A 27,134-nucleotide genomic window follows, 5' to 3' on the forward strand; every position below is an offset into this window, starting at 1 on the left:
TACGTGCATGTTGGGCGGGAGGGTGTTGGGATGTTCATTTCTACATCCTGAAGGACTATAACAGAGTCAATGTGCTGGCTGGGGGAGCGGGTGTTTCTTAGCACATCCATACCCAGCCCTTACAAGGTGTTGCTCTCCCAGATGGGGAGGACCACTGTCTGAGACAGTAACTCTAGGAGTAGGTTCTCTGTGCTTCCTGCCTTTGGGAGAAAGGAAATAGCAACACCAGAAGCATAAGGGGAGCTGCTTCTGTCCCCTCTCCCACTAATACATAGACATGGTTTTGTTGTGTACTGAACTCAGGCCTGTGTCATTGTTCTGGGGACTCTGCCCGCCTGTGCTAACCCCTACTAAACAGAGCACGAGGTCACATAACCAGAGTGCATCCTCTGTGTCACTGTCTCTTCTGCGGCCTCTGGAGACACGATGCTGGAGGAGAAGCAGTCACTGAAAGCTACTCCAGTCACCTTGTCTGGAGACAGAATTTTTTGACTTGCTCCCTCAGGGCTGAGTTCACTCTTCACCGCAAGGAACATGCAGAGAGTCCAGTTCGGGCCAAGTTCTCCTGCCCCCCCAGTGCTGTCGCACAATTTGAGCGATGATGAAAACTGCCAGGGGGATGATGCAGAAATCATTCAAAAGCAGTGTGTCTGAGCTCAAAGAGGGATCCAGGGCTGAACTTTGCAGCTCGGGTCCATCCCTTGTTAAACAACAATGTGGTCTACATTTATCGTCCGTAGTGCTTTGGTATCATTCGCTGTAGGGGGGTGGGGTTGGGCCGGGGACAGTGGTGTGGGGGAGAGTTCTGGAGAGAAGCAAGGAGAGCTGTGAAGATCAGTGGGAGAAAGGGGGAAGGAAGGGGGAATGGTGATTAGCACTGGGGAAGGGAGGAGGAAGAGGGTATCATGGAGAGGAAGTCGAATGGTTGGGAGGTGAGCGACGAGCTGAATCAAGGGAAGTGAGAGTCAAATGCAAAATCAGAGCTGGAGAATGGGCAGGGATGAGCGCAGAGTGGTCCGGAGGAGCCTGCACTGGGTGTTAATGGTCTAACTGGGTAGATGTTGGTAGTCTGCAATGTTACTCCCGTGCCTGATTTTGGTACGTTGGCTGCCCATATGACTAGAGCACCTCAGCTCAATACCCAGAGGGACTGACCATCAGAAATCAAGCCAAAACTATCACAAAGAGACAGCGACCCGCGGGAAGCAGGCGGGCAGTGGTAAAAGTAAGGAGGGGATAGAAGCCAAGAGGATGCTGTGTCCGGTGGTGAGCGAGAGATAGAAACAGGATTTCCTGTTACACTTTTAAACCAGTGGGAATTAGCCTCCTGCTCTTGATATCCATGTTTCACATACATCTAGCTGCTCAGCACGTTCAGTGATATTCCTTTTGCTAACGAGTCACCCTGGACCTTCCAGATTTACCCCGCTGGGATCCCAGAGGACCAGTTAAAGCTGTTTGGTCAGTTATCACGCCGCTACGATGGGAACGAGATCGGCACGTGGAGAGTGACTTCCAGTGACACACTATCAGCCTTACTGGATCCAGCAGGCGGACGCTGGAAGGCATCTGGGGTAAAAATGCCAGTGGCTGTTAACACAGCTATTGATGCGCTAGAGCAAGAGAGTGTGATCCCACAGCCAGTAGATAATAGACGTGGGAGAAGGGAGAGGGTGGCATTAAGCATATGGAGTCCTTTGCTGACAGAAATGAAAGCTCTGGCCTTATTGCTTCCTTGCTAGTTTCACTCTCTTAAATACAATGGCACCGATTCTCCCCTGCTCCACGCACGGATTCTCATGGCACATTTTCACCAGCCCCGGCCTATCAGCGTGCTTTAGAGCCGCTTATGGGCTGCTCTACTTTACGCCAACTGGCTATTGCCTCCATGTGACTCTACGCCCGTTGTGAGTTGGTGTAGCACGGGCACACTCCACCCTACCCCCCCCCCCCCTGCACCCGAGACCAGGCTGCAGAGGGGCAATGGAAGAAGGAGCCAGATGTGCTGGTTTCCTTTACACAAGGAGAACTTTCAACTGCCCGGTTAGGGCCAGATTCTACCATCTTGTGCTGATGCAACAGAGCAACGTAACCGGAACAGGAGTAGAGCATCCGAGCCAATATTTAGAAAGATGGTTACACCGCAGGATTCTATTTAACAGGCCTGGTGTGAGAGCTGAGTTTTGGGGAGAGGTATTTGATAGAGGGGATGCAGCTACAACTTGTACAGGGCCAAGGAGACTCTCCCAGGGGCATTGGCCAGCAGGCGTAGATGGGGAAGCGTCTGGATTTACATTCCTCCTCTTTTCATCTTGGCTGCATGGGCTAGAATGAGTCAGTTTCTCTGTTCCTGACAGCCCCAGCTTTGATCATTGAAAGGATACAGTGTTTGTAGCAGTTACTATACCACTCTTGTGTGTTTTTATAGGGAGGGTTTGTATTCCCTAAATAAATTCACCTTCTTTAATTTTGTTTTCCAGGCCAAGCAACTGATCACTAGATACACGGACTTGGGGGGCACCTTAACTGGACCCTTACTTCAGAAAATTGGTGGTAGAGATCTGTGTGGGCTGGAGGATGATCAGATTAATAAAATAAGCCCAGAAGCAATTGGGTAAATCACCTTTAGAAATGGAAGGGGCACTTTAACTTCACGAGTGAATCTTTAGACTCACGTTAGTGCTGCGAAGTGTTGGACAAAACTCCACTCTTTCAGGGTGTGTTGTAACAAGCGCTCCAGAAAACCCTCCAGATTCTGGACATCTCTTGGGTCTGCAAAGCTGGGCTGGAGAGGTCATGGGAGTCAGGCAGCCTGGGTTTTAGGTCTGATTCTACCGCTGACTCGCTGTGTGACCATCGGCAAATCACTTAACCTCTCTGTGCCTTCACACAAGTAACCCTTGCCAAGGAACTGATCACTTGGAGTAAGGAATACTTGTGCTAGTAAGAGAAGCAAGATTTGTCTGCTATGGAGCAGGGCTGGTTGTAGGATCCCATTATGGTGGGGGGAGGGCCCTGTGGGTACTTTGGGGCCTGCGTGTAGCTATTTAAAAAACAAACAACATTCCGAGTCCAGAGGCTCGTTGGACCCCTACAAAATCTGGTATTTTCAGGGCTTTAAAAAGTGAAATTTGGATACTGCGTCGTTATTTGCGATGATTTATAATTTCTATAACGGACAAGGACTCTCCAATCTGCTGCTATTCCACTGCTTAACACTGGATAACTTTGTACATATTTTGGACTTTCTGACAATTTGGGGCCCCTTGAAGATTTTCTTTGGGGGGGGGGCGGGGCGCAACTGTCCCCTTTGCTCCACCCCCTCCACCGGTAGTGACAGCCCTGCTCAGAGGTTAGAACTATGGGTAGTTGCAATTGCAATAAACCTGGAGAGAAAATGCCAAAAAAACAACGGTAGCGAGCTAATTGGCAAACAGTCGTTCTGAGGGAGTCTTGGGGTGATGCTGAAAAATTAATGAGCTACGTGCTTGCACTCTGCAATGGTAGCAAAGAAAGCCATGCAATTTTGGGCTGTTCTTGCAGAAACAGCATGGGCCAGATTCCTTGCTGTGCTGAGTTCATACTCTGCAGAGTGGCCAACGGGAGCCGCTGGCCCTGCCCCCATTCTCAGTTTATTAGCCCGTATTCACAGGGTCAGATGGCCTGCCATATTTAGGACCAAGGAATAAATCATCCGTCCAATTAGCTATGGATCTTGGGAGGGTTCATATGGTCACAGAACTGGGCCTTTGTTTGCTCTCATTCTGGGCAGGAGCCACTGATTGTAACATGCGACTTTCTCTTCACCTAGGACTGCTGGGAAATTAGACATTTCTTCTTGTTCACAAAGCAAGAAAGACCGGCTGTATGCAAAAACCCGTGATGCCTTTGCTAGCCAAACTGGAACCAGTGCTTACTACCCTTTAATTCAGCCATATTTAGGTAGGTATTTAAACTTTTCCCTTCTTTTATTCTAGTGCAGTTGATACAGGACTGGTCCTCCCCTGCCCCCTCCATAGATTGCCATAACTAGACGTTTATAAAAGACATGCAGTAACAACCCTGCTTGGAAAATGCTACCGCGTCTGTAAGTTTATTAAAAACCCTACCTATTTTTATTAAGGTGGAGCTCCAATAAAGGACCTGGAACACTTAGCAGGATCTAATATTGCCATGGATATCGACACATTTACTTCCTTAAAACCCAGCGAACTGCAGGTATGTTACACACATTCATTGCATGCTCCTTAAACTGCTGGCTCGTGCCAGTAGAAGACCCCAATTCCATTGCTAGAGACTCTACCAGTTGTCTTGGTACGGTCAGGATCTCTAGTGGAATGTCCATCAATGCAATGCTACAGAACAGCTGGTGGAGTGAGGGATCCACAGAGAAAGGGGGTTTGCACCACTGATGCACATATAATGCTTTAGACGTGTAAAGCATTATATGTGTATCAGTGGTGCAAACCCCCTTTCTCTGTCCTGAGGAGCTGACGATCTCAGTAGACAGGGAATATAACTTCACAGGAGAGAGGCCGCGCAATTATGTTTAGCAAGTGTTAGCGTCAAGGCTATTGCCCAATGAGAACTGGATGGGAGGGATTTGGGATGCTGTATCTTTAATATATATATTTTTTAGATGTTATTATATTAGAAAAAGTATCCTCTGGTAACACCGCCGGTTTGTGAAGTTGAACTGTTTTCACAACTGCATTGCAGAACCTCAGTGTCCAGAATGTGAAAAATTTGCTTGGTGTAAACCTCCCTGATCTAAAACGAGCTGAAAATCATCCATCCGTGAGCAGCTGGATCCAGAGGCACTATCAATCGGAACTGGACAGAGTCCTGGGCATCGGTCTGCTCGGGGGAATGTCAGAGCCAGTCTCAGAGGCAACTGCTAGCAGTGGGACTTCCGCTACCCCTGATACCAGCACCACCCCACCGACCACCACCTACAATGTCACCATCCCCCACGAAACCACCTCCCCACCTGCTATCATTGCCCCACTTGCTACCATCCACAATACCACTACTACCCACAACACCACCTCCCCACCTGCTACCACCTACGATGACACCACAACCTACGATGACACCACCACCCACGACACCACTTCCCCACCAGCTACCACCTACAATGACACCATCCCCCACAACACCACTTCGCTACCTGTTATGATCACCCCACTTGCTACCATCCACAACACCACTTCCCCACCTGCTACCACCTACAATGATATCACCACCCACGACACTACTTCCCCACCTGCTACCACCTACAATGACACCATCCCCCACAACACCACTTCGCTACCTGTTATGATCACCCCACTTGCTACCATCCACAACACCACTTCCCCACCTGCTACCACCTACAATGATACCACCACCCATGACACCACTTCCCCACCAGCTACCACCTACAATGACACCATCCCCCACAACACCACTTCGCTACCTGTTATGATCACCCCACTTGCTACCATCCACAACACCACTTCCCCACCTGCTACCACCTACAATGATACCACCACCCACGACACCACTTCCCCACCTGCTACCACCTACAATGACACCACCACCCACGACACCACTTCCCCACCTGCTACCACCTACAATGACACCACCACCCACGACACCACTTCGCTACCTGTTATGATCACCCCACTTGCTACCATCCACAATACCACTACTACCCACAACACCACTTCCCCACCTGCTACCACCCACAATATCACCATCCTACCTGCTACTATCCACACTACCATCTCCCCAACTGCTATTATCACCCCAACTAGCATCACCCACAATACCACCTCCCTACCTGGTCCCACCCACAACACCACCTTCATCACCTCCCACAAGAAGCCTGTCACTTCCCCCCAGCCCACCCCAAACTCCACCTCCCCATCTCCCATCACCTCCACATCCACCCAAAAGACTATCCTCACCCCAGCTTCCAGCACCACAACATCCACTGGCAAGTCTACCCCTACCTCAACAGCTACCACTCCCACAAGCCCTGGCAAGACGGCTGTTCCCCCTGCACCGGCCACCACCGTGTCTTCCACAACCATGATCACCCCCAAGACAGCCACTAAAAAACCAGCTACCAACACGACATGGCCACCAAAGCCACTACCACCAGGATACATCATTCTTGAACCGGTCACCGGTATGTATCTCTACAATGCACCAAAGTTAGGAAGAAGGAAAGTCTCAGGAAACAATCCCGGTGAAAAAATACCCCTTGACTAACACAGTCATTTGAGTCTGTTGATGACCAGCACCAGAATATGCATTCTGTTATTAGTAAGGGCACCCGTTACAGCTACTAGCAAATCAAGCAATGACACCCCACCGGGGAGTGCTATCATTTCACAATATGAAATGTGCTGCCATCAGATACTGCATGCGTTGCAGTCCAGTCAGGCACATCTTAGCACATTTACACATGCTCTGGGTATGTCTTCACTGCACACTTCACATGGGCTCTTAGCAAGTGCAAACTCCCCTGCCATCCACACCGAAAAACCTCACACCAGGGTTTGGAGGTGCTTTGAGCTTAGGTTGGGTGACACGGCTGGGGTAGTGGGGATTTGAGCCTAGGCCGCAGGTTCACATGGGCTGGAATCCACCCACCTTGCAGCGAGGCTCCAGAATACTTATTTGAATGTTGGTAGTCCCCCAATGCTTTCCCACAATCCCCCTGGAAGGACAGACAAAGTCTTCTGCAGTTGACACAGTTGACTGGGAAAAAATCCTAGCGCGCCTCAGCGCCATGCCCCCAGGCCCACACGGGCGAGCGAGGAAGCAGGAATGTGTGTAGGGTTTTGCAGTGGGGATGCTCACGCCTGGGCTGGACTAAGCAGGGTACCAGGGTAATTGTGCAGTGTAGACACAGATGTATATTGGGGCCCCAGCCTCTGCCGATGTGAGCTGTTAACGCTTAACTGACCTTAGTGGAGCTGTGTCTAGTTACACCTGCTGGCCATGTTTTTGGTGTATTTAGTGCTCCTGAAGAGAGATTTTAGCAGCCGTGAGGGTCCCAAGTATAACAAAGGCTGAAGCTGCTGTAGGGCAGGGTCCTCATATTGACCCAACCAAGGTCCCATCCCTGAGCTGAAGAAACTCTCTCTCTGCGACAGAGGAGAGGTCAATGTCCACTAACCGTCAGCCCTTGGCCTTTTTGCTAAGGCCGCCTACAACAGGATCCATGGGTGACACATAATATTGTTCACTCAAATATACCCGCATGACTGATACCCCAACCTCATTGCACATGGGCCACTGAATCAGACAGTATTGTTTGTCATTTGGAGCGGGTGTAGGGGGTGAAAACATTATCTACTATACAGGGTTGGGCGGTGAAGCCACGGGAGCTGAACTGGAGATAGCCTCCTCACACCTGGGCTGGTGCGCAGGTGGGGAATTACACAGACAAATTCCTAAATGGCTTTTCTTTGAAAATGCTCTACTGTCAGATAGTACAAAGAGCCGGCTTCTCTCGTCAGTACAGCCTGGTGTGGCTCCACTGAGTTCAGTGGGTTTTCTCCTGCCTTACATCTGTAATACCATCACCACTGCCAATACCACCGCCCCAGCTACCGTGCCCTAGAGTGAGAGGAAAAACAGTCCTTTCATGTATAGTAAGTTCTATTCCACCACGCTCTCTACCTGTAACCAGCTGTGGGGCGCTGTTGCATGGCTGTGCGACCTTGGGGGCTTGTAGGGACAGTAGGTGATGTAGGCCAAAAGGCAACACCTCTCTGTCTACATTAATCCTACCAGGAGTGCCTGAATGCCAAACATGATACTGTTCCCATCACCCCTTTGGGCGGTCGGGTCTGACCACGCTGATCATATGGACAAGCCAAGTAATTCTGATTTTTATTCTTTCCATCATCCAGCGTCAGGATCCAAACCAGCTTTCCGTTTGCTGCATGCCATCTCCGTTACCATCGGAATCTCCTTGTTGAGCAGGGTTCTCTAATGCCACCGTCACAGGCTCTGCCTCCACCACGTTCCTCCTTCCTTTCATTCCTCCCCTGACCCAAAGTAGCTGAGATGGCAGCTGCAGACGTTTCCTATCCCCCCCAAGGGAAGCAGCGACGCCATGAAAAGCAAAGACGCACAGTAGATCAAGCAGCTGTAGCACCGTCACTCTGATTCCCTGGAGCAATGCAATCATCCCGGAGAAAAGGGAAAGCACATTAGCACTACGCCAAACAGCACACTGTGGGTGTTGTCGCTCAGCGGTTTGGAGAGAAGAGCAGTACAAGAGTCTCACACCAGGACCAGGAGCAGCAGCATGCAGAAAATCCCCAAAGGACCCTTCCTATCGGCTCACTTTGCCCCATCCCTGGGTATGCAAAGCCTTCTCCAGCTGATCTCCCAAGGCCAAGCCCTCCTCAGGAGCAGCACCCGATGCCTACGCTGCATCTCCTTGGTCAGCAAGGGTGAAGCCAGCCCATAGGGTTACCTGGAGGAAAGTCCAGTTGTGGGGAAGGTTGCAGGGGGTAAAGGACACGGGCTGAAATACTGATTCAGTTTGAAATAAACAGGGGACTATGGTAGGGCAGATGCATTGCTGATGTAACGCCACTGGTTTCAACAGAGTGAGGCTAGCCATGAATTTGACCCACTGTTCTGTGCACAACCCATTAACTACGCCTGGTTACCGATAAAACCGATCGGGCCAAGTCCTTGGCTGGTGTAAATTGCCACACTGCCATTGAAGTCAAGGGAGCTGCAGCAAATTACACCACCAGGGAATAACGTTATCGGGGGCGGGGGTGGGGAATCACCATTTTTCCAGCCAAAAAATACAAGTCAAAATAAAGTCAGGTGACTGTGAGTTCTAGTCTCCCATTACAACAACCTGGACCTCTCCACCAGGCTGGGGTCTTTTATCTGCTGGGGATCAGTGTCACCATATGGCTAACAGGAACCTATCCCGGGGCCGGCTTCAGTTCCAAAATCTTTAGGATTTCAGGCTGCGAGGCAGGCATGAGCCTGGAAGACACACCTGCCTACTAGATAAATACTAGTCATAATACTATGATCAATTGTATTGTGGTTGGGTTGGGCTCCATATTGATCTGTCAAGGGGCTCCACTCTGCCACCCTTCCTTACATGGGGGAGAACTTGAGCCATAACTAGTCCCATTGGAATCACAATTGAAACTCATGGAGTAAGTCACTGCCCACTGTAAGAGGCGCAGAATCGGGTCTATTATTCTTGCGCTATAAACACAGTAGTGTCATGTATCCATCCGACGGCTCTCCCAGAAATCCCATAGATGTATTTAATTTGCTTTATTTTGGACTTATGAGAGATCTTTGATCAGGATTTGTTCAAGCCATGCCAAAGCCACTTGGGTGGGAACATTTATTTAAAAGCGTGTATATGGATTATCATTTTACTGCTGTATAGGCAACATCAGGCAAAGTATTTTACTTTTTCCTAATCACAGATGTCCCTTGATGTGTACAATGCTTTCAGTTTAAGCTGTCTTTCCACTTAGTTTTAATAAAATATACCAGTTCCGTTCATAGATTGAGTTCCTCCACCTGTTTAGAAATGTAATTGCTATTTCTGTCTATCTCCTCCAACCAAGCTTGTATTCTCGGTCTTACATTTCAATAACTCTCCTATAAATTCTCCCCAATGAAGTGAACAGAGGGGAAAAATTGGGAAGGGAACCTCAGAGTTGGTCTCTTCCCTCCAGGTCCTCTACCTTCATGGTTTCTTCCCTCATGGGTTGAAGAGATTCTTATACATCTTCTTGCTGAGGGCACGTCAATGGCGCTAGTAGACTGAGCGAGTGCTCATCCGTGTGAGGAAAGGCTGCACTGTCTAGCCAGAAGTGAGCAGTGACTCGTAGGGCTTTCATGGAACGTGCAAGTGACATGGTCAGAGGCAAAACACATGGTTGTTAGTGTGATAGTGTCTATCCCCCACCACTCCATCCCAGGTTTTACACAATGTCCAGTTCATGCTGGAACAAGCCACTTTGGAGCTGTTAGAGATCTCCAGCTAGGACTGATCATTTCAATAAACCTGCAAAATTATTTACCTTACTGCTGAGATCCTTCGTATTCAAAGTTGTGGTGACCTGCGGCACAGCACTGTGTCTCTCATACTCAGCGAAACCCTACAAATGTGTAAACGGTGACAGTTCCAAGCTGGAAATCCTCATTGACCCATGAGCATTTGCTCCTATGTTATCAGAAAAACGAGGCATTTAAACAAAATTAATGGGAAGCGAAAGGTCTGGACTGATTAGCTGTATGCTTGGATGAAATATATTGGTATATCCCTCTGGAATGCCTTTACTTTCTTCTCCCTCTCTGGTTTTAACCAGCAATTCCATCTTGGACCCGAGCAATCTTCCCACTGGGAGTTTTGTTGAGCCTGGTACACGCCATGAAGTTTTGGTTTTGACAGAAATCGACGTTTCTGAACATTCCCCAGCCAGCGCTGCTTTTAACCCTGCAGCCCGGCGCCAGAGGCTGCCCCTGGTGAGGAAGATCCTTTATTGCTTCCTGAACATCTGAACTGTCCTCAGCTCCCCTGCAAGTGACATCAGCCACAGGAGAAGTAGGGGCAAGCAGGGCCGGCTCTAGGGACAGCACTCCGGCTTCTTTTTTTTTTTTTGCTTGTGGTGCAAAAAGCCGGGAGCCGGCCCTGAGCGGAGATGAGCTGCGGCAGTGGGGGGCGTGGGGAGAGCCGCAGGAAGTAACCTGGGGGGGGCAGAGGAACCACTCCCCCCCCAGCTCACCTCCGCTCCACTGCTGCCTACTCCCCCTAGCGCGCCGCTGCTCCGCTCCCCCCCCCAGGCAAGCCTGGGAGGGAGGGGTCAGAGGGGAAATGTGGCACGCCCGGGGGAGGAGGCAGGGCTGGGGATTTGGGGAAGGAGTTAGAATGGGGCAGGGAAGGGGCAGAGTTGGGGGGGGGGCGCGGGAAAATGTTTTTGCTTGGGGCGGCAAAAAACTGAGATTCTTTCCACTCCACCACCACTCCTCTCCACTAGGGCTAGGGGACCCTGGCTGGGGCCACAGGAAGTGAGTGGCACCCTCTTGACAGCATCCTGGCTGGCCACCAACCACCCTCCTCTGAGAGCATCAGCACCAGAGTAGGAGACCGGGGGCTGTCTGACTTTCTTACCATCTCTGTGCCCCCAACCAAGTCAAGGGAAACTAGTCAGTGACACCAGATCTCAATGGCTCCCGGGCACTCTGTTCCACACCTGCTGCCCATAAAGAAGAGGAAAACATGGCTAACGTCTGTCGCATCTCTCTCTGGTTATAGAGCATGCAGTGGGGCCTGGTTATACCCACAGGTCTATATTTACAAGGACCATCGGGGTGTGCACACAACAACCCGATCTTACATTTGCCCTCTCGTCCTATTCCAGCCCCAGGCTTTGTCGCAATCCCTCCTTGAGCCATGGCCTTAGTTAGACTGTGAGGTTGGTAGGATGGGCTCTGCATCTTCTTTCCCCTTCCAGCAGGCACCTGGCATGCTCTGGGCATGGCAAAATAATATCGTTTGGTTAAATAAAGGGGTGTGTCATTTAACTCAAAAGGCTCAGGGCATGATAATCAATCAGTCAGTGCAAGTCTCGGGCTGGTGTCCAGCAGAGGTTCCTGACTGCCTTCTTCCCCCCGTGGGAAAGCTGGTCCAACAAGCTTAGGTGAGTCATTGAGGCTGGTAGGGACAATACCACCTTTTCAGTGCTCACTGAGGTGTGAAATAGCTGAGTGTTGAGAAGAGGATTAAACTCTCTCCAGCCAGAAGAGACCAGGGCTAAAAAACTTCAGCTTTCGCCAGCAAGACGAGAGAGGAGAGTAACAGACACGTTCGGGATTCCTGACTGTTTATTTTGGCCAATACTCACAAAACAATTTAGACCCTGTTCTGTGCACTGCAGAACGGAGCATGGCGCTATTAATCCTGCCGTCTTGCTTCGGCAATTTTCAGCCCAGTTCCTTTATATTTTTTTAAAAGCCACCCAACGATTTCCGTGCCCAGTCCACAGAGCCTTGCAGCGGGCAACCAACAAGCTTTCGATACATTCTTAAGCATGCACGATATCCCGATACCAGCCCCCTTTGCCTACTGGGCTAATACCATACAGTTGATGTGGTAAGATTACGATTATTTATTATTTGCATTGTGTGGCAGGACCTATGGGCCCCAGTCATGGACTAGGATCCCGTGGCGCTAGGTGCTGTGCAAATGCAGAGCGAGCTGAGGCTCCCTGCCCAGAAGAGCTCACAATCTTGTTTTCGAACTGAATGAATAAAAAAAGGAAAGCAACTAAGATGGTTGCTCCTGCTCCCCCACATGCTGCAGGGTTTTCCCTGCACTTGTATGTTTCTGGGTCTTCCTTTGACACGCCGTAGAGAAATCAAGGTTTAGTTCCCCTTTCCTGTTTGCTGGGGTGAAGATTTTCATGACAGGAATGAAGCCAGGAGAAAACTTAGGAGCAACGCAGGCAGGAGGTGGAAAGCGCTGATGCTGGTCCTCAGAGAGGCTGATGTTGGTTCTAGAGAAACGAGAAGAAGTATAACTGCCGAGGAACCGAAAGCTCAGCAGCCATCATTTCCTGTCCTCTCTGGTAACATCCAGGCAAGATCTGCAAACCCCTGGGGTACGTCTATACTTACCTCCGGGTCCGGTGGTAAGCAATCGATCTTCTGGGATCGATTTATCGCGTCTTGTCTAGACGTGATAAATCGATCCCGGCTCGATCCCGGAAGTGCTCGCCGTCGACGCCGGTACTCCTGCTCCGCGAGAGGAGTACGCGGAGTCGACGGGGGAGCCTGCCTGCCGCGTCTGGACCCGCGGTAAGTTCAAACTAAGGTACTTCGACTTCAGCTACATGAATAACGTAGCTGAAGTTGCGTGTCTTAGTTCGAAGTGGGGGGTTAGTGTGGACCAGGACTTTGGAACACCTGAAATATCCCTCCCAAATTATCCATCCCAGGTTTCACTGAACACCCAACACATGCTGGAATAGGACATTTTTGAAGTGCTTAATTGGTTCTATTGAGTTCTCCAGACAGAATGGATGTTTTCAATAAAACCGTTGGATTATTTATCTTAATATTGGGCCTTACTGCATAGATTCAAAGTCCTGGTAAATTATGGCACATACGCTTTACTGACATGCAACTGTAACCCAGATACCTCCTGGGTGTGGTGCTCTGTCCCTTCTACTGGCACCGAGACCACTTACAGAGAGATTAATGCATCTGCTCTACAGCGTTAGCTAAGGGCCATATGGCTTTTAGCTCATGCAATAGAGGCTCATGCATTTAGCTCCAGAGATCCCAGGTTCAATCCTGCCCGCCGCCGACCGGGGTCTGTCAGTGTTACACAACCGTGAAACTTCTGAACCAGGAATCGTCACGATTGTTCCCCGCTTTATCAGAAAAAGGGGCATCTAAGCACAGTTGATGGAAACCAAAAGCCATATATTTCATACTTTCAATCTTGGGTGGAATACTGATATATCCATCCGGTATTCCCCCTGTGAGCCCAATGCCCAGTTTATCCAGCTCGGACTGTCTCTGCTGTCGGATCCAGTCCTTTACAGGTGAATTGTATTGTTGTTTTTTCAGATCTTGAAGATTTAGTCCCAGCAAGCCCTTGATATCGTCAGCTGTTAGATTCTAGGGGAAAAGCAAAGTAGAACAGTTGAGGGCAAGATTTTCAAAAGGGGCTTCTGTATTGTAGATAAAATGTAACATTACCAATAATATTTCTGGCCCAGCCCAAAGCTAGAAGGCTTGGGAAGTAACCTTTTGGGGGCAGGCATTAACTTTTAAATAAGTGTTTGTAGAGTGCTTAGCACAATGGGGTCACTACCGCTGCTGCTACTGCTACAGAGTCTGATCTTGGGAGAGTCCCGAAATCTGGAGAAACATCCAAAATGAAGCTCCAAACCAAATCTGCCTCCCTTTGGAGGCAGCATCCGCCAGGCTCAACTCAGATCTCACTTACGCTGGTGTCACTCCACTGATGGAGTGACTCACCCTGGCCTGACTCCAGTCTCACAATGGTTTTACACTGGAGTCACTCCACTTTCACAATACGGTCACACTCACCAGCACGGAGTCGTTTTTCAAGCTCATGAAAGTTCCGATATCCATGTTCACGTTATCTTTGCTGAGAGCTCTTAGGTCCTCTCCAGGAGCACCGGCTGGGGTGGGAAAGAAACAAAATGAAGCAAACCCAGAAAGCACGGTTGACGTTCTGAGACAAACCCACAGGGATTCCCTGGCAATCCCTTGGAAATCAACAGAGTCATTCCAGGGATGACTTTGGCCCCAGATGTTCAGTGATTGTGCAGCGTGTGAATAACTGTGAGGCCAGGAAGGGCAGACAGTTCTTAGTCTGCATAGACCTTATTAGCCAGGTCATGCTGATCATGTGGCCCGGATTTGTTATTTACACCTTCATGGTGTAGCAGCCTTCATGAGCCTGGGGCCCCCAGCACAACTCTCCCATAGAGATGGGGACTAACTCATTGGGTCAACACCTAGTGCTAGTCCAGCTTCAAGTTGCCCCATCAGACTGAATACAGACTGATCCCATCCACGTGGAGCCCAGCAGCGATGTAAGTTTGGGTCCATCAGTGTTTGATGTATAAATTTTGGGGGGGGGGATTTCAAATCAGGCAGGTTTGCACACCCTCAATCTCTTGTGAAAGTTTTGCACAGCTGTAAACTAGAAAAGGGCCTGAAACCAAAGCCTCTGATTCAGCCCTCCCGAACCTTCACGCCCCAGATCTAAACACTCTCAACTCGGCAGAAGTTCCGATCTGGACTCGCCCGGAAGGCTCAGCCCATCTCGACTGTCAGTACTGCTTTATGTTGGTCACGGAGTCCTGCTTACTTAGATATGGCTTGATGAGGTTGTAATAAGCCGGGAACTGGTTGCGTTGGTCGGAGAAAGCTTGTTTAGCTTTGGGGTACAGGATGTCTTTTGTAGACTGAGGGCAGGCTGACGGGTCCAGCGACTTGGCCATTCTGCAGAAAAGTGAAGATTTGGGGAGATAAAAGCTTGCATCCCTTCTCTCTTTGGAAATCTTGCACCATCATGAATAATTATCTGAGTTTCTTTTTGCTATACCTGAGAACCCTATGCCCCAATACCCACTGAGAAAAGTCAAGGGTTGTATAGAAGAAAATAAGCTAATAGTCAGAGAGAAGTTAAGTCAAGTGACATGCCCAAAGCTCATACATCAGCTAAATGGCAGAGTTGGGAGTACGGTTCCTGACATCTAGGCTTGGGCACTAACCACCATTGTAGTTAACACTGCTTCCTGGATTAGGTTGTGTTAGATGAAGAGAAAAGGATTAGGATTGGCTGGATGGGAAAATAGGAACAAAAAAGATCAGATCCTTCACTCACTTGAGGTTGCTGGGCTCTATCATTTTCAGCTGGGGCTCCGTCAGAAGGCAAATATATCGTGTACCGATTGCATTCAGAGCAGTGACGTTCAGTGGGTTCCCCAAGTCAGTGTATTTTGTGATAATTAGAGCAGCCTACAAATGTTTTTAAAAAGAAGTTGAATCACCTGGAAGTATTCCTCCCTCCCCTGCCCCCCAGAGTGAAGCAAATGTCCACAACGCACAAAACCAAAACAAAAAAGGTTGGTCCAGTGATCCAGGACGGGTCACCCAACTTTGAATAAAATAAGCAGCTCCCACAAAAATAAGGATCTCCTAAACCATGGAGCAAATAAATAAGTAAGCGCTGAGCTGCCATCTAATTACCTGATCATTAGGAGGCTCATTGCTTAGCAGGATGGCGAGCGTAGCTGCTGAGGTTATATTCCATTTTTTAATGTCGTTGATGGTGACTAAGGAAGAGATGGCCCCAAGGTTGGGAATTATCTTCTCAGGGTATCCACTGGGATACAGCTGTGGACAAACGGATATTATAATCAAGGTAACGCACTATATTTTTCTGAAGGTGTAAGAGGGCTGTAGGGCAATGGAGAAGCAGGACCAACAGGTAGACAAATGCATAGATCTGTTCTTTCCCTGCACATTCTCCAGTTCCTTTCCCCAGCACCCCACCCACGCTCTCTGCATCACCCACACCCGCCGTCTGGTCATGCTCAGACACAAGCTCGCTCCGTCTCCTCGATCACACCAGGCGTCTTGGGAAGGAGAGAGCTGGACACGTTCTCTGGATCTCTTCCCTGACAGCTAGAGCTTATAAACAGATGCACGAGTAGAGGCTTTGATGTCCTTCTGCTGTGCATTACCTCATCCAGCTTCTTCTTCAGCACAGCCAATTGCTGATCAGTGAAGGCGTAATGCGACATTTGCTCCAGGTGCTCCACCAGGGTGACACCCTGCAAACAGGCCTGTAATTCCTCAGGGGTATAGTAAATAGGCATGAGCTCATCCTTTACCACCTCCTCTGTTATCGTCTTATCCGCCGGGCACTCTGTGGAAGCAAGTATCAGACATCTCCAGCGTTACAGGGCTTTTGCTTTAAGCATTGAATAATTACAGCCTCATCATCCTGCATTATCAGTTACCCTAAAACCCAAGATGGGATAAGACAATTAGAGCTAAATGGTGCCTTTAGGGGGCGCTGCAGAGCACCGATCCAGCAGCAGTTGCACAAACCCTCCAGGAATGTAGAAGGAGACTGCCCTTGAATAGAGTGAAGGGCGGGGATGGATGGAGGCTCTTCCCCTCCCCGTTCCTTCTGAGGAGTCTAGCACCAGCCATTGGACCTGACACACGTAGCCCTTGCAAGTGGTGGGCAGATGCCCAGCTCTGCCGTGGGGTACAAACGCTGTGGATGAAAAGGCCTCCTTTGGCCCTCCTGGTGCACCTACCCAAAGCCAGGAACAATTGAGTGAGCCCTTTACCTTCTTCAGTTTCACATGCCAAGATCTAACTCAGGGTATTATTAATAGCCAGGAGCCCCCCAGCCCCCTAGGCCCTTCCATGGAACTGGGTCATCGGGGGGGGGGGGGGTTTCCCAGGGTTGTGGCAGGTGCAAGGAGGAGGTCTGTTTAGATGTTCACAGGAGGCCCCACAAGACCCAGGCTGAGTCCTGTCACTAGGGCCAAGGATAACTAAATGCAGAAGAGCGTCAGGCTGAAATTGATGCGCCGAGGTAGCATCCCACGTACCGGCAGCGCGTTTCCACCTGGAAGGCAGGAGGTTTTTAACAATGGAGGCCAGCTGCTCTCTCGGCAATGGTGAATCATGCATAAAGCTTTTCAGCCAAGGGATTAAAACGTTCTGCAAAGAAAATCGATCAACAGGGGTGTGAGGTTTGCAGCTCCTGTGTGTTTCTCTGTGGCCACTTCCATAGCTAGGAACCTACATGTACTATGGAGACTAGAGATCACCACCGCTTGCTCCAGAGCTAGTGACCATTCTTTGGAGACTTTCAAAGGCTCAAGCAGGTCTGGTGTGTTCTGTCCACTAGAGGGCAGTGGTGCACACACACACACACACACACACACACACACACACACACACACACACACACACACACACACACACACACACACACACACACACACACACCAAAGCGTTGCTACCCCCTGTACTCCCTGTTCTATTTCAATACTGTTGCACGAACTTTCCCAATCCCCACCTACAGCATTACTTTAGAGTGTTCAGTCTACAGTGTGATAATCTCTAGATCTCTATTTTTGCCAGTTTCACTGGAAAGCTGGTGCCTGTTGCTTGCAGCAGTAACATCACTGGCGACACACACAGACTGGTGCTACAAAGCCAAGCCTGGCCAGTAATTAGCCACACTAAATAAAGCTATTTGCAACGGGGGGGTTGCTTGTGCACTGGTAACATCAATGGGAGTTTTGCCATCGATTTCACTGGGAGCAAAATCAGGCCTCGCGCTCACACCTTGGACACGTCAGGAAGCCGCAAGATGCCCGTTTGTAACATACCTGAGGGATCTTTTGCAAGATATTACGATCAAATAGACGGAACAGTCCACTGAGCTCATTCAGGGTGGAAGCTGACCACTTTGAAGGGGGCCTGAAAACAAAAATTCATGCTTGATCAGCTTCCAGAAGAGGGAGAATTCCTTTGGGATCCTTTTCAGACTAGGAGCTGCAGGGCTTATGCCCTTGTAACATTTTGATTAAAAAAAAATGGAAATGTTTGCATCATATAATCCTCTCCCCACTTTTCTCCAACAGGGCATGGCTAATCGTCATCACTGGGGATATGAACTCCGGGATCGGCGAGCCAGTTTTAATAATTAAATGAATACAAAGAATGAATAGCAAAGAACTCTGAATTTTTATAGTTGATCATTTCATGCAAGGATCACAAAGCACTTTCTGCAGGCAGAGAAATTACTGCTACCTTCACATTAGATGGGGGAAGGCACAGAGAGATTCAATGACTTCCCATACAGCAGGCGGGGTCATAGCCAGGACTAGAACTGCAGGTCTCCATAGCTCACAGGCTAATGCTTAACTATTAGCCCACCCAGCCTAGACCCAGACTGCCACTGAATCTGAGTCAAAACCGCCGAGGTTCAGAAAAGTTTGGTTAACTTATTTCTCCCCACCCCAAGTTCGTCTTGCATCTGCCTTTCCAGGTGTTGGGCAGGTTCAGAAGGGCTGAGGCTGTTAAGAGAAATGGCTGTTCTAACTATATTTCTGATCTGACTAGAAACAGGTGGGAAAGCTTGTTCCCAGAACCTTCATCTGAATGGATCGGCTCTGTAAACCTCAAAGGAAGCAAATCCTATGGCAATCCTACCCGAACGGAGTGCTTCCGCTGCTGAGGACATTTCTAATAGCCTCTTCTTGACTGGGCACGAAGGATTCACATTCATTTAACTGCGGCAGCAAACTCCCACTGGAACTTCTGATGTATTCCTCACCGAGGTCACAAACCAAGTGGCCCAGAATCTCTGCGTTTTCTTCGCTCACCAGGGAGCCAGGAATTTTCTAGGTTCATAAAATAGACGTGGTCAGTAAAAAGGGAAGAATACTAGCTCTGGAGAATTCACAGTGCTGGTGACCATTCTTATTCCCTAGAGGGGACTCCTAGACACAGAGTTTGGGTCTGGATTGTGGCTTGAATTTCATCCCCAGGCCCTTAATACAGAGGCCAGGCTTGTGATGTGTGCATTTGGGTCTGTGCTTCCCCAGAGTTCATGGATAGATGTGGCTTGGGCCTCTCTAGCCTTTCTGCAGAGTTTCTTGCCGTGCGGGCTAAGAATCTAATATGGGAAATCAACCCTCATGCCTCCAGGAACAGACTCAGTCCTGCAGAGGTCAGGAAGGAATTTCCCCTCCCCTATTCAGCACTGCACACTGGGCTAGGTGCATCTGGGGGTGGGGCAGTTTTGTTGGTGTAACAAGCCTGCCTTCTTGTGGAAGCACCTTTCCTGATCCTTTCCTTGTTCTCCCCTCCTGCTGGTGACCTGTTCCCTCACCCCTTCCTCTGGTACTGGACTACCAGGACCAATGGCAGGAGAGGATACTGGACCAGATGGACAAATGGGCTGATCTAGAATGGTTCCTACGGCCCTTTTTTTCAGGTGACATTTCTTTCTACATTCTCAAAGCATCTGAGGGTCACATGTTAAAAGACATGGGCCAGAGCATTTCCTTTCCATAGCAGTATCCCAAATTCATGGCCACTTATAGCAGAATTCCACAGGTGTCTCTTTGCTACAGTCTGTGACCTCTCAGAACCTCAACCCTCAGGGGTACAGAGTTCAGATCCCTCTGCTCCAAAACCACAGAGCTAAAGGACACTGTGTATTAGCTCTGAGCAGTATAGGGCTTATGCCACACAGGTGAACAGTTCTGAGTCCGTCCCCCCCAGGGCAGTGGTGACATTTTCACACTAGTCTCATTACAGTTATATTCTGAATCCCATACGGCTCTTGGGTTCCGTACAGGAGAAATGTACATTGTCCTCTGTGGCCACACAGCCTTGGTGACAGGAGCAATTTGTGTGAGCCGACAGCCTTGGAGGCTACGACCTGGGGAAAACGCCATGCAGCCTACAATATAGCGTTCAGGTTTTGTTGATTTGCAACATCCGTCAAAGGTTAAGAATGAAAACCCAGCCCTTTTTCCTGTTTGCAGATTCACAATCATTGTTCTCAGCCCAGCATTCAGTTCCGGGGACCCTGGATTGTCCGTCCATGTTACTGACTGCATACCAAACAAGCTAAGGCTTCCTCTAGCAGCTGTTTCCGCTGTGGGGAATCTCTCTGCAGCAGGTCAATGTTTGCTTCCCCAATGTTACTGAAGTACTGTTGACAGCTTCCTGTCCCTGCATAATCTGAAGGGCTGGAAAGGCAAACACTCCATGAGCATCTTATTAAACAATACATTTGTTAAGTTCAAATTCACTTAAACTGTAGAATATGGATGATGGGATGCGGGGGTGGGGTATTTCAGCTTATTTCACATCCCAAACACTTTGCAATTGTTCTTCCCAGAGACCTGAATGAGTCTCTTTTCAATTATTTTTCTCCCTGGGAAATCTGCTTTGAAACCCAAGCTAGTGCTGTGCACGTCTAATGCTTTGGATACAGAAGCCCAGCAGGATATCGGCAGCGTAGAGAAATTCAGCTGTACAGTCTGGCTTTTCGGGTTCACTAGACATTGCATGTGAAAATATTCACAAAGCCAGGAAGGAATAAAAATCCAGTGTGCTCTAACAGGGACACTATCGAGACCAAAATACATTTTGCAAAGCAATCAGTGCCTTTATTAACAACACCCCCCTAGATTATTACCACTACAAGAAGTTTAAAATCTAATTCAGTTTTTATCTTTTCTGCAGTTTGTTTTCTTATTGCATTTCATTCTACTTGGCTGATGCTGCCCAGATACAATGGGGACGTGTGCATTATAAATGGATATAGACTGATGCATCGCTAGGTATTTTATGGAATTCAGTGACTCTCTTCCTTCTTTACACAGCTGGAATAAGGCAGCAAGATGAAAGCCTTTGTGACGTTACCTTAAAAACAGCAGCATGTCTTTAGGATAGTTGTCTAAATCCTTGGGAATGCCGTTGAGCGTCACCCTCTTAGCCAAACAACTCAGCTGAAAATAAACCAGAGTTCAGATGAAAGAAGAAAAAACAACAAATATCTTTTCAGGGAGGGGGGACTAGAGAGCATGGTGCTAGGTTTGAAGAGGTTTAGGTTCTTGCAAAACCTTGTTAGCCAGGTTTTGTCCTTGCCAAAGTAATGGCAGCGATTCAGATTAACACGTGGTTCAGAGCTAGGACACATCCCGCCTAAATAATAAATAAATTAATGGAGATGTCCTATCTCCTAGAACTGGAAGGGACCTTGAAAGGTCATTGAGTCCAGCCCCCTGCCTTCACTAGCAGGACCAAGTACTGATTTCGCCCTAGATCCCTAAGTGGCCCCCTCAAGGATTGAACTCACAACCCTGGGTTTAGCAGGCCAATGCTCAAACCACTGAGCTATCCCTCCCCCCTAAAGTGTGAGGGTTCTTGGTAAACGGGCTCAGCCTTGGAACATCTTCATGACAACAGCAACGTGGCACTCTGTGTACATGGGGACTGACCTGGTCTTCTCCTAGCTTGACATTCTTCTGATTCATGGCTTTGGCAAGCTGCTGAAATCTCTCTGTTTCCATCTCATTGGCGGCTGCGCAGATGAAGCCTTGGAGGACAGAAGGGGAAAGTCTGAAAATCCAAAGGAAGCAAGTTAGGTGCGGTGAGGGAGTCCTTCAGAAGAGAAGAGAGTTGGTACTGATCTTCTAGAATTAACATGGACACAGTAGCATACATGCCCCTACCAACTCTCCTTCAAGCCCTAAAATTCCCCATACTCGGGTCATCAAGAATAAGTTCAGGGTGGGAGAACAGTTCTAGCCAAAGGCTCCATGCTACCCTATATCTATTGCAGTCCAGGAGGCCATGGTCAGCCAGATAAGCATGGTCAAGGGACACAAAGCGGCAGTCAAAGAGCTGTAGCATTTGTCCCAACAGAAGTTGCCCAAGTTGGAGGAATCTCTCCATTATTTCTCCCAGGGTCCATAGACTGGGCCGGAGCCCTTAAAAAGTGAATTGCTTCCCATATAAAAAAGCATATATTGTAAAATCAGCATGACTTTGATACTGATTTTATATTTGCCCCAGACACACAGTAGCTGGAGAGAGAGACAGTCCCCATAACATTTTAGTCATTAGAATAAAACTTGGCAACAGGGTTTCTCAATTAGGAATGTTTTCTAGAGACAAACAAAGTACACTAAGGCCTTAGAGACAGTGGGCCTGCACCAGGAACTTCATTTTAGGAAACAAGACTAGGTTACGGACAAATGTTGCAAACCACCTGTGAGTGCCTCTTACTGTGGATGAATTTGAGGAGCACTTGCAAATCAGAACAATGGCTCAACACACATGGAAAAGCAGAGAGAGAAAAAGAAATGCTACCTGCTGAAGTTGGACTCTGTCTTTATTACATCATCGAAAAACATGGCGGCCTGTAGAACCAAGCCAAAGAGAATGTTAGTGTGTTACTCAACGCGTTCCGATCATCTTGTTACATTCAGCTTTATTCTTAGACAGCTCATGGGGGCAGAGTTGAACTACTGCACAGGCCCACAGCTGCAGCTGATGGCAATGGCGAGACAGCTTACTTGTTCCCGGCTCCACAGTTTCCGGTTGAGCTCTTGAACGCTGGGCTTTTCGTTACCAAAAGCCAGCAGTGATTTCGGGATGTAGCTAGCCAGACTGTCTGGGACATATTTAACCAGATTGACAGGGCTCCCTGCAGCTGAAGCAATCTGAAAAATATAACAACCCCCACGTGGAGGTTAAAAAGAGCAATCACTGGGAAGGGAATTACAGGTTGGAGGCAGGTAGTTTTCCCTCTGATCATCTGGGTAGTCACCAGAGAATTAATGCCAAGGAATGTTTTCTGCTTGGCGTATCTATCTGACTGTGAGAGCTGCTATGAGTCGATGCAATGGTACAGGTGAATCTGAAAGGTCTGCCAAAGAACAGTGGCCTAGAGCGATGCGTATCTATCTGTGAGGCCCAGGCAGACAGAGCACAGAAGAGTTCCTTGCAATGCCTGGCATTATGCCTTAACGCTGTTCAGCAGGCTAGAAATCGGAGTCAACATAGATAATCTCTCAGCCTGCCAGAAGGCACAGTTCATGGGTGATATTGTGGCCAAAGACATGTCGATTTCCTAACTCTTCAGACACAGCATTGGCAAGTTAGAAGAGCACGAACTAGAATGTTGCTGTAAGTCAGTTTTTCGGGAGTCCAACAGCTGGCTTTGAATCCCAGTCGAAAGTCATAGCCTCTCCTGCCGGGCACTTAACAGTGGGGAATTAACAGTGGTCTCTTTCTTCTTTATCTGGAATCATTCTCACGTGAACTTGAGGTGTAAAATCGTGGCCAGCAGAAAGGGTCAGCAGATGGGCTGATTCCCTGCAATTGCAACAACAGTGGCACGTATACCAATCTCCATTAGTCAGCGTATGGAGAAGGAGCTCAGCAGAGCTCATAGCAAACCGGAATATCACTCCGCCCTGGGGAGGGTCTCTGAATGGCCCTCACAACTGTTCACATGCTAGAAGCCCTAAACCTTCCATCCATCTCAGACTCTTTCCCTGGGAGTGGAATTCTCCACGAGCCAGGTTAGTTCAGTTTTTACTCCCTTCCGATAGAGCAGTGGCCTAGGCCTAAAAAGAGACCCGTCCCAGAGCGATATCAGGCTTTATTATGAGCTACCGTGGCAGGAAGCCAGGACCATCCCAACCACACTCATTGCAATGCCCTGCCCCTGCTGTAAGTGCATAAATAAGCCAGGCAGAAAATTGCCTCTGCAGGTTTGCATGTCTGGTCACGCTTATGTGTATTCACAACACAGGGTGTTCTCAAGCAGGAAAAGTCACTACCCTCCTCAGGCTCTTCCTACACGTGACACCACCTTGAAAAGAAAAGTGACCTCACCTTTTCCACAAGTGCCATTTTCAGAGCAGAGGGCACGGTCACTATCTGCTTCACAAACCCAGGGATCTTAACAGCTTCCAAGATCACTTTTGGAGGCAGACTTTGAAGTCTGCTGCTGCTTAAGCCGGCCACCAAACTCCCGAGTGCTGCCAGGTTTTGTGCATCCAAGATCTGCAGCATAATCATAAAGACAAGGGCAAACGATTGGCCATCAATGGGTTAGATCTACAAGATCGATAGACCAGAGGCAGTACACACACATGGCTTGCGCTCTTTGTACCTGATAGCCAGAGTTGAATAATTTGTTAACGATAGTGCTGGACTGTTCAGCATTCCAGCCATAAACTTCACTCAGGGAAGGAAGAGATGCTTTGAGGTCTCTGTCGCTGATGCCATTCTCAATCTGCGACATGGACAGCCCGACTGCAGCCTGGCCCAAGGCATTCAGGGTTTCAGGAGGGAATTGTTCAAATTTGTTCACCAACAAGGTTGCAACCTGCAAAGAGCCCACAGTGACAGAGGAGCAATTCAGAATATCCGAGATGGTGAACCCAGCTCCCGGGGGAGGGTCATTTCAGTTCCCTTGTCTTTGGAAGTCTTAATCACTGGAATTTTACAGAGAAGACGTCAGTGATGGCGCCAGTAGCATGTCCATGGACTTTCCCAGTAAGATTAGTCAAACGCTAATGTTAAAGAGGCAGTGTATTCTAAAGCAGTGGTTCTCAACCAGGGGTACGTGTACTCCCTGGGCTACGCAGAGGTCTTCCAGGTCATCAACGCCTCTAGATATTGGCCTAGTTTTACAACGGGCTGCATAAAAAGCACTAGTGAAGTCAGTACAAACTAAAATTTCATACGATGACTTGTTTATACGGCTCTATAGACTGTACACTGAAAGGTAAGGACAATATTTATTTTCCAATCGATTTATTTTATAATGATATGGTAAAAATGAGAAAGTCAGCAATTGTTCAGTAAGACTGGCAGTGACATGTCTGTATATTTATGTCTGATGTTGGAAGCAAGTAGTTTTTAAGTGAGGTGAAACTTGGGGGTACACAAGACAAATCAGACTCCTGAAAGGGGGACAGTAGTCAGGAAAGGTTGAGAACCACTGGTCTAAAGGGATGAACATGGGACTAGACTGCTCTCTGTCTATCTAGGTCCCCATTCTGTGGACAACACTGCATTTTGCTCAGTCACTGATTGGCAGGGCCGGCTCCAGGTTTTCTGCTGCCCCAAGCGGCAAAAAAAAAAAAAAAAGCCGTGGGAGCGCGATCGCGCCACTCCACTCCACTCTCCGGCGGCAATTCAGCAGCAGGTCCTTCGCTCCGAGAGGGACTGAGGGACCCGCTGCCAAATTGCCGACGAAGACCAGGACGTGCCGCCCCAATAGCGTCTGGAGTGCCGCCCCTTGGTATTGGCTGCCCCAAGCATCTGCTTCTTTAGCTGGTTGCCTGGAGCCGGCCCTGCTGATTGGACAAGTCATTTAACGTCTCTGTGCCTCCGTTTCTTCACTGGTAGAATGGGGATAATAGCACTTCCCCGTCTTGGGTGGGGGGGTGGTAATGTTTGCAAAATATTACGTGTGGTGTGAAGTATTATTAACATGGTGCAGGGTTGAGCTCTCCCCTTACAAAGGGCCAAGCAGGGGCATGGGAATGTGTTTGTATCCACTGGGAGCATTGTTCTTTCATAAAATATCAGGCTTGGAAGGGACCTCAGGAGGTCATCTAGTCCAACCCCCTGCTCAAAGCAGGACCCAATCTCCAGACAGATTTTTGCCCCAGATCCCTATAATGGCCCCCTCAAGGATTGAACTCACAGCCCTGGGTTTAGCAGGCCAATGCTCAAACCACTGAGCTATCCCTCCCGCACAAACTCTGAAGAAGGGCTCACACCTCAGCAGGGCTGTGAGCGCCAGGTCACTAGCCAAGGGCTTTACCTGCCGCTCCTCGGTTGTCAGAGAAGGTGCAGACCTCTTGGTGCCTCTGCGCATCGGACCTGGGACACAGTTTTTAGTGATCCTCTGAGCCAGATTTAAAGCGCCATTTCTGTCAAGGTCGCTCACTGCAGAGGGGCTGAGGTAGCAAACCAATCTGTCTGGGAGGCTGGAAGTGGGAAAAAGTTAGAAGTGTTAAAGGAGGGTCTGTTCCATCCACCACTGAAAGGCAAATGTGTTTCTTGTGAGATTCTGCAGGGGGTTCTATATGCCAATGCAGATTTCCCACAATCCCTATTGGCTTTTACGCTCTTCCAGTCTCTGCCGAGTGCTGGGGCATAACGCGGATTTCCCAGAATAACCCTCTGTGTGCTACTGGTTTTTAGTCGGCAGAGGGCACTGCACGGACAAAGCAGATTTCCCCTGATTCACCGAGGGCTCTGTCTGACCCACCAAAGAGGTCAATTTTACAGTGTTCGTCTGAGGATCAGAATTATGCTTTAAATATCAATTAGAAGTAACAACAAGGAGTCCGGTGGCACCTTAAAGTCTAACAGATTTATTTGGGCATAAGCTTTCGTGGGTAAAAACCCCACTTCTTCAGATGCATCAGAAGTAGCCACTCAAATCAAAAGACAGCAAAGATATAGCGATATCAAGACACCAAGGTACGTCACAAGTGAGCTGTAGAAGCAAGTGGTGGTATTTTACCTTGCTAGTTGGAAGCCAGGTGCAGAGGTAAGGAATGAGGTGTGAAATACACTGCCGTCTCCCTGGGTAAACTGAGGTTACTGATCAGTTGTAAGTTGACTGGATCTCGGGCAAATTTCTGAAGCTGAGAGGGTTGACATGCAAAAGCAGAAACAGTTTGAATGGGCATTTTAATCATATTCCTTATGGCCCTATGTGGTAGTCAGACAAGAGCAGAAGAGAGTCTGAATGAGGAGATTCCAACAGGTCACTAGTCAGAGCTAAACTAATATTTGGTGTGAAAAATTGTAATTGGAAAATCTGAGCATGAACTTGACACGACCGTCATCAGCTGTAGACATGGGACCCTGCAATATCTTGGATTTGGATACGATGAGTTGTGACTAAATAGCAGTAACAGAGGGAAGGTTATAAATATTGGGCTCTGCTTTTGTATGGCCTACACCTCACGTGTTAAAAAATCATGAGTTGGGCCTTA

General features: G+C 48.7%; 2 protein-coding genes across 3 annotated transcripts in view; one reads left to right on the forward strand and one right to left on the reverse strand.

The window, feature by feature from the left end:
* The window catches only part of LOC101946918 (uncharacterized), a 39,960-nt gene extending 29,925 nt beyond the window's left edge, over nucleotides 1-10,035 (forward strand). For both annotated transcript variants that reach the window (XM_042853062.2, XM_005289182.5), the window contains exons 32-37: nucleotides 1,419-1,574; nucleotides 2,481-2,614; nucleotides 3,812-3,942; nucleotides 4,124-4,218; nucleotides 4,720-6,175; nucleotides 7,911-10,035. In XM_042853062.2, coding sequence (XP_042708996.2) covers nucleotides 1,419-1,574; nucleotides 2,481-2,614; nucleotides 3,812-3,942; nucleotides 4,124-4,218; nucleotides 4,720-6,175; nucleotides 7,911-7,993 — 2,055 coding nt within the window. In that variant the 3' untranslated portion in view covers nucleotides 7,994-10,035. The remainder of the gene's footprint in view (nucleotides 1-1,418; nucleotides 1,575-2,480; nucleotides 2,615-3,811; nucleotides 3,943-4,123; nucleotides 4,219-4,719; nucleotides 6,176-7,910) is intronic.
* Nucleotides 10,036-11,868: 1,833 nt separating this feature from the next.
* On the reverse strand, nucleotides 11,869-26,780 carry LOC101946650 (mesothelin-like). Its single transcript, XM_024102399.3, has 19 exons — nucleotides 26,657-26,780; nucleotides 25,949-26,114; nucleotides 24,284-24,499; nucleotides 24,004-24,174; nucleotides 22,677-22,823; nucleotides 22,471-22,520; nucleotides 21,597-21,717; nucleotides 21,019-21,104; nucleotides 20,210-20,339; nucleotides 18,790-18,980; nucleotides 17,964-18,054; nucleotides 17,175-17,286; nucleotides 16,290-16,474; nucleotides 15,793-15,939; nucleotides 15,428-15,561; nucleotides 14,909-15,042; nucleotides 14,119-14,213; nucleotides 13,497-13,683; nucleotides 11,869-12,554 (listed from the first exon to the last, which is right to left on the reverse strand). The coding sequence occupies exons 2-19, from the start codon at nucleotides 26,000-26,002 to the stop codon at nucleotides 12,460-12,462; spliced, it is 2,346 nt and encodes a 781-aa protein (XP_023958167.2). The 5' UTR covers nucleotides 26,003-26,114; nucleotides 26,657-26,780; the 3' UTR covers nucleotides 11,869-12,459.
* Between the last annotated feature and the right edge of the window lie 354 nt (nucleotides 26,781-27,134).

Source organism: Chrysemys picta, chromosome 10, assembly GCF_011386835.1.
Source record: "Chrysemys picta bellii isolate R12L10 chromosome 10, ASM1138683v2, whole genome shotgun sequence".
Classification (NCBI taxonomy): domain Eukaryota; kingdom Metazoa; phylum Chordata; order Testudines; family Emydidae; genus Chrysemys; species Chrysemys picta.

Excerpts from the sequence above, each read along its gene's own strand:
- LOC101946650 (XM_024102399.3), bottom strand. The coding sequence starts at position 26,002 with ATGCGCAGAGGCACCAAGAGGTCTGCACCTTCTCTGACAACCGAGGAG. Across the intron at positions 22,521-22,676 it reads AACTGTGGAGCCGGGAACAA|GCCGCCATGTTTTTCGATGA; the intron begins GTAAGCTGTCTC and ends TTGGTTCTACAG. Across the intron at positions 17,287-17,963 it reads TCTTGCAAAAGATCCCTCAG|AACGTTTTAATCCCTTGGCT; the intron begins GTATGTTACAAA and ends TTTTCTTTGCAG.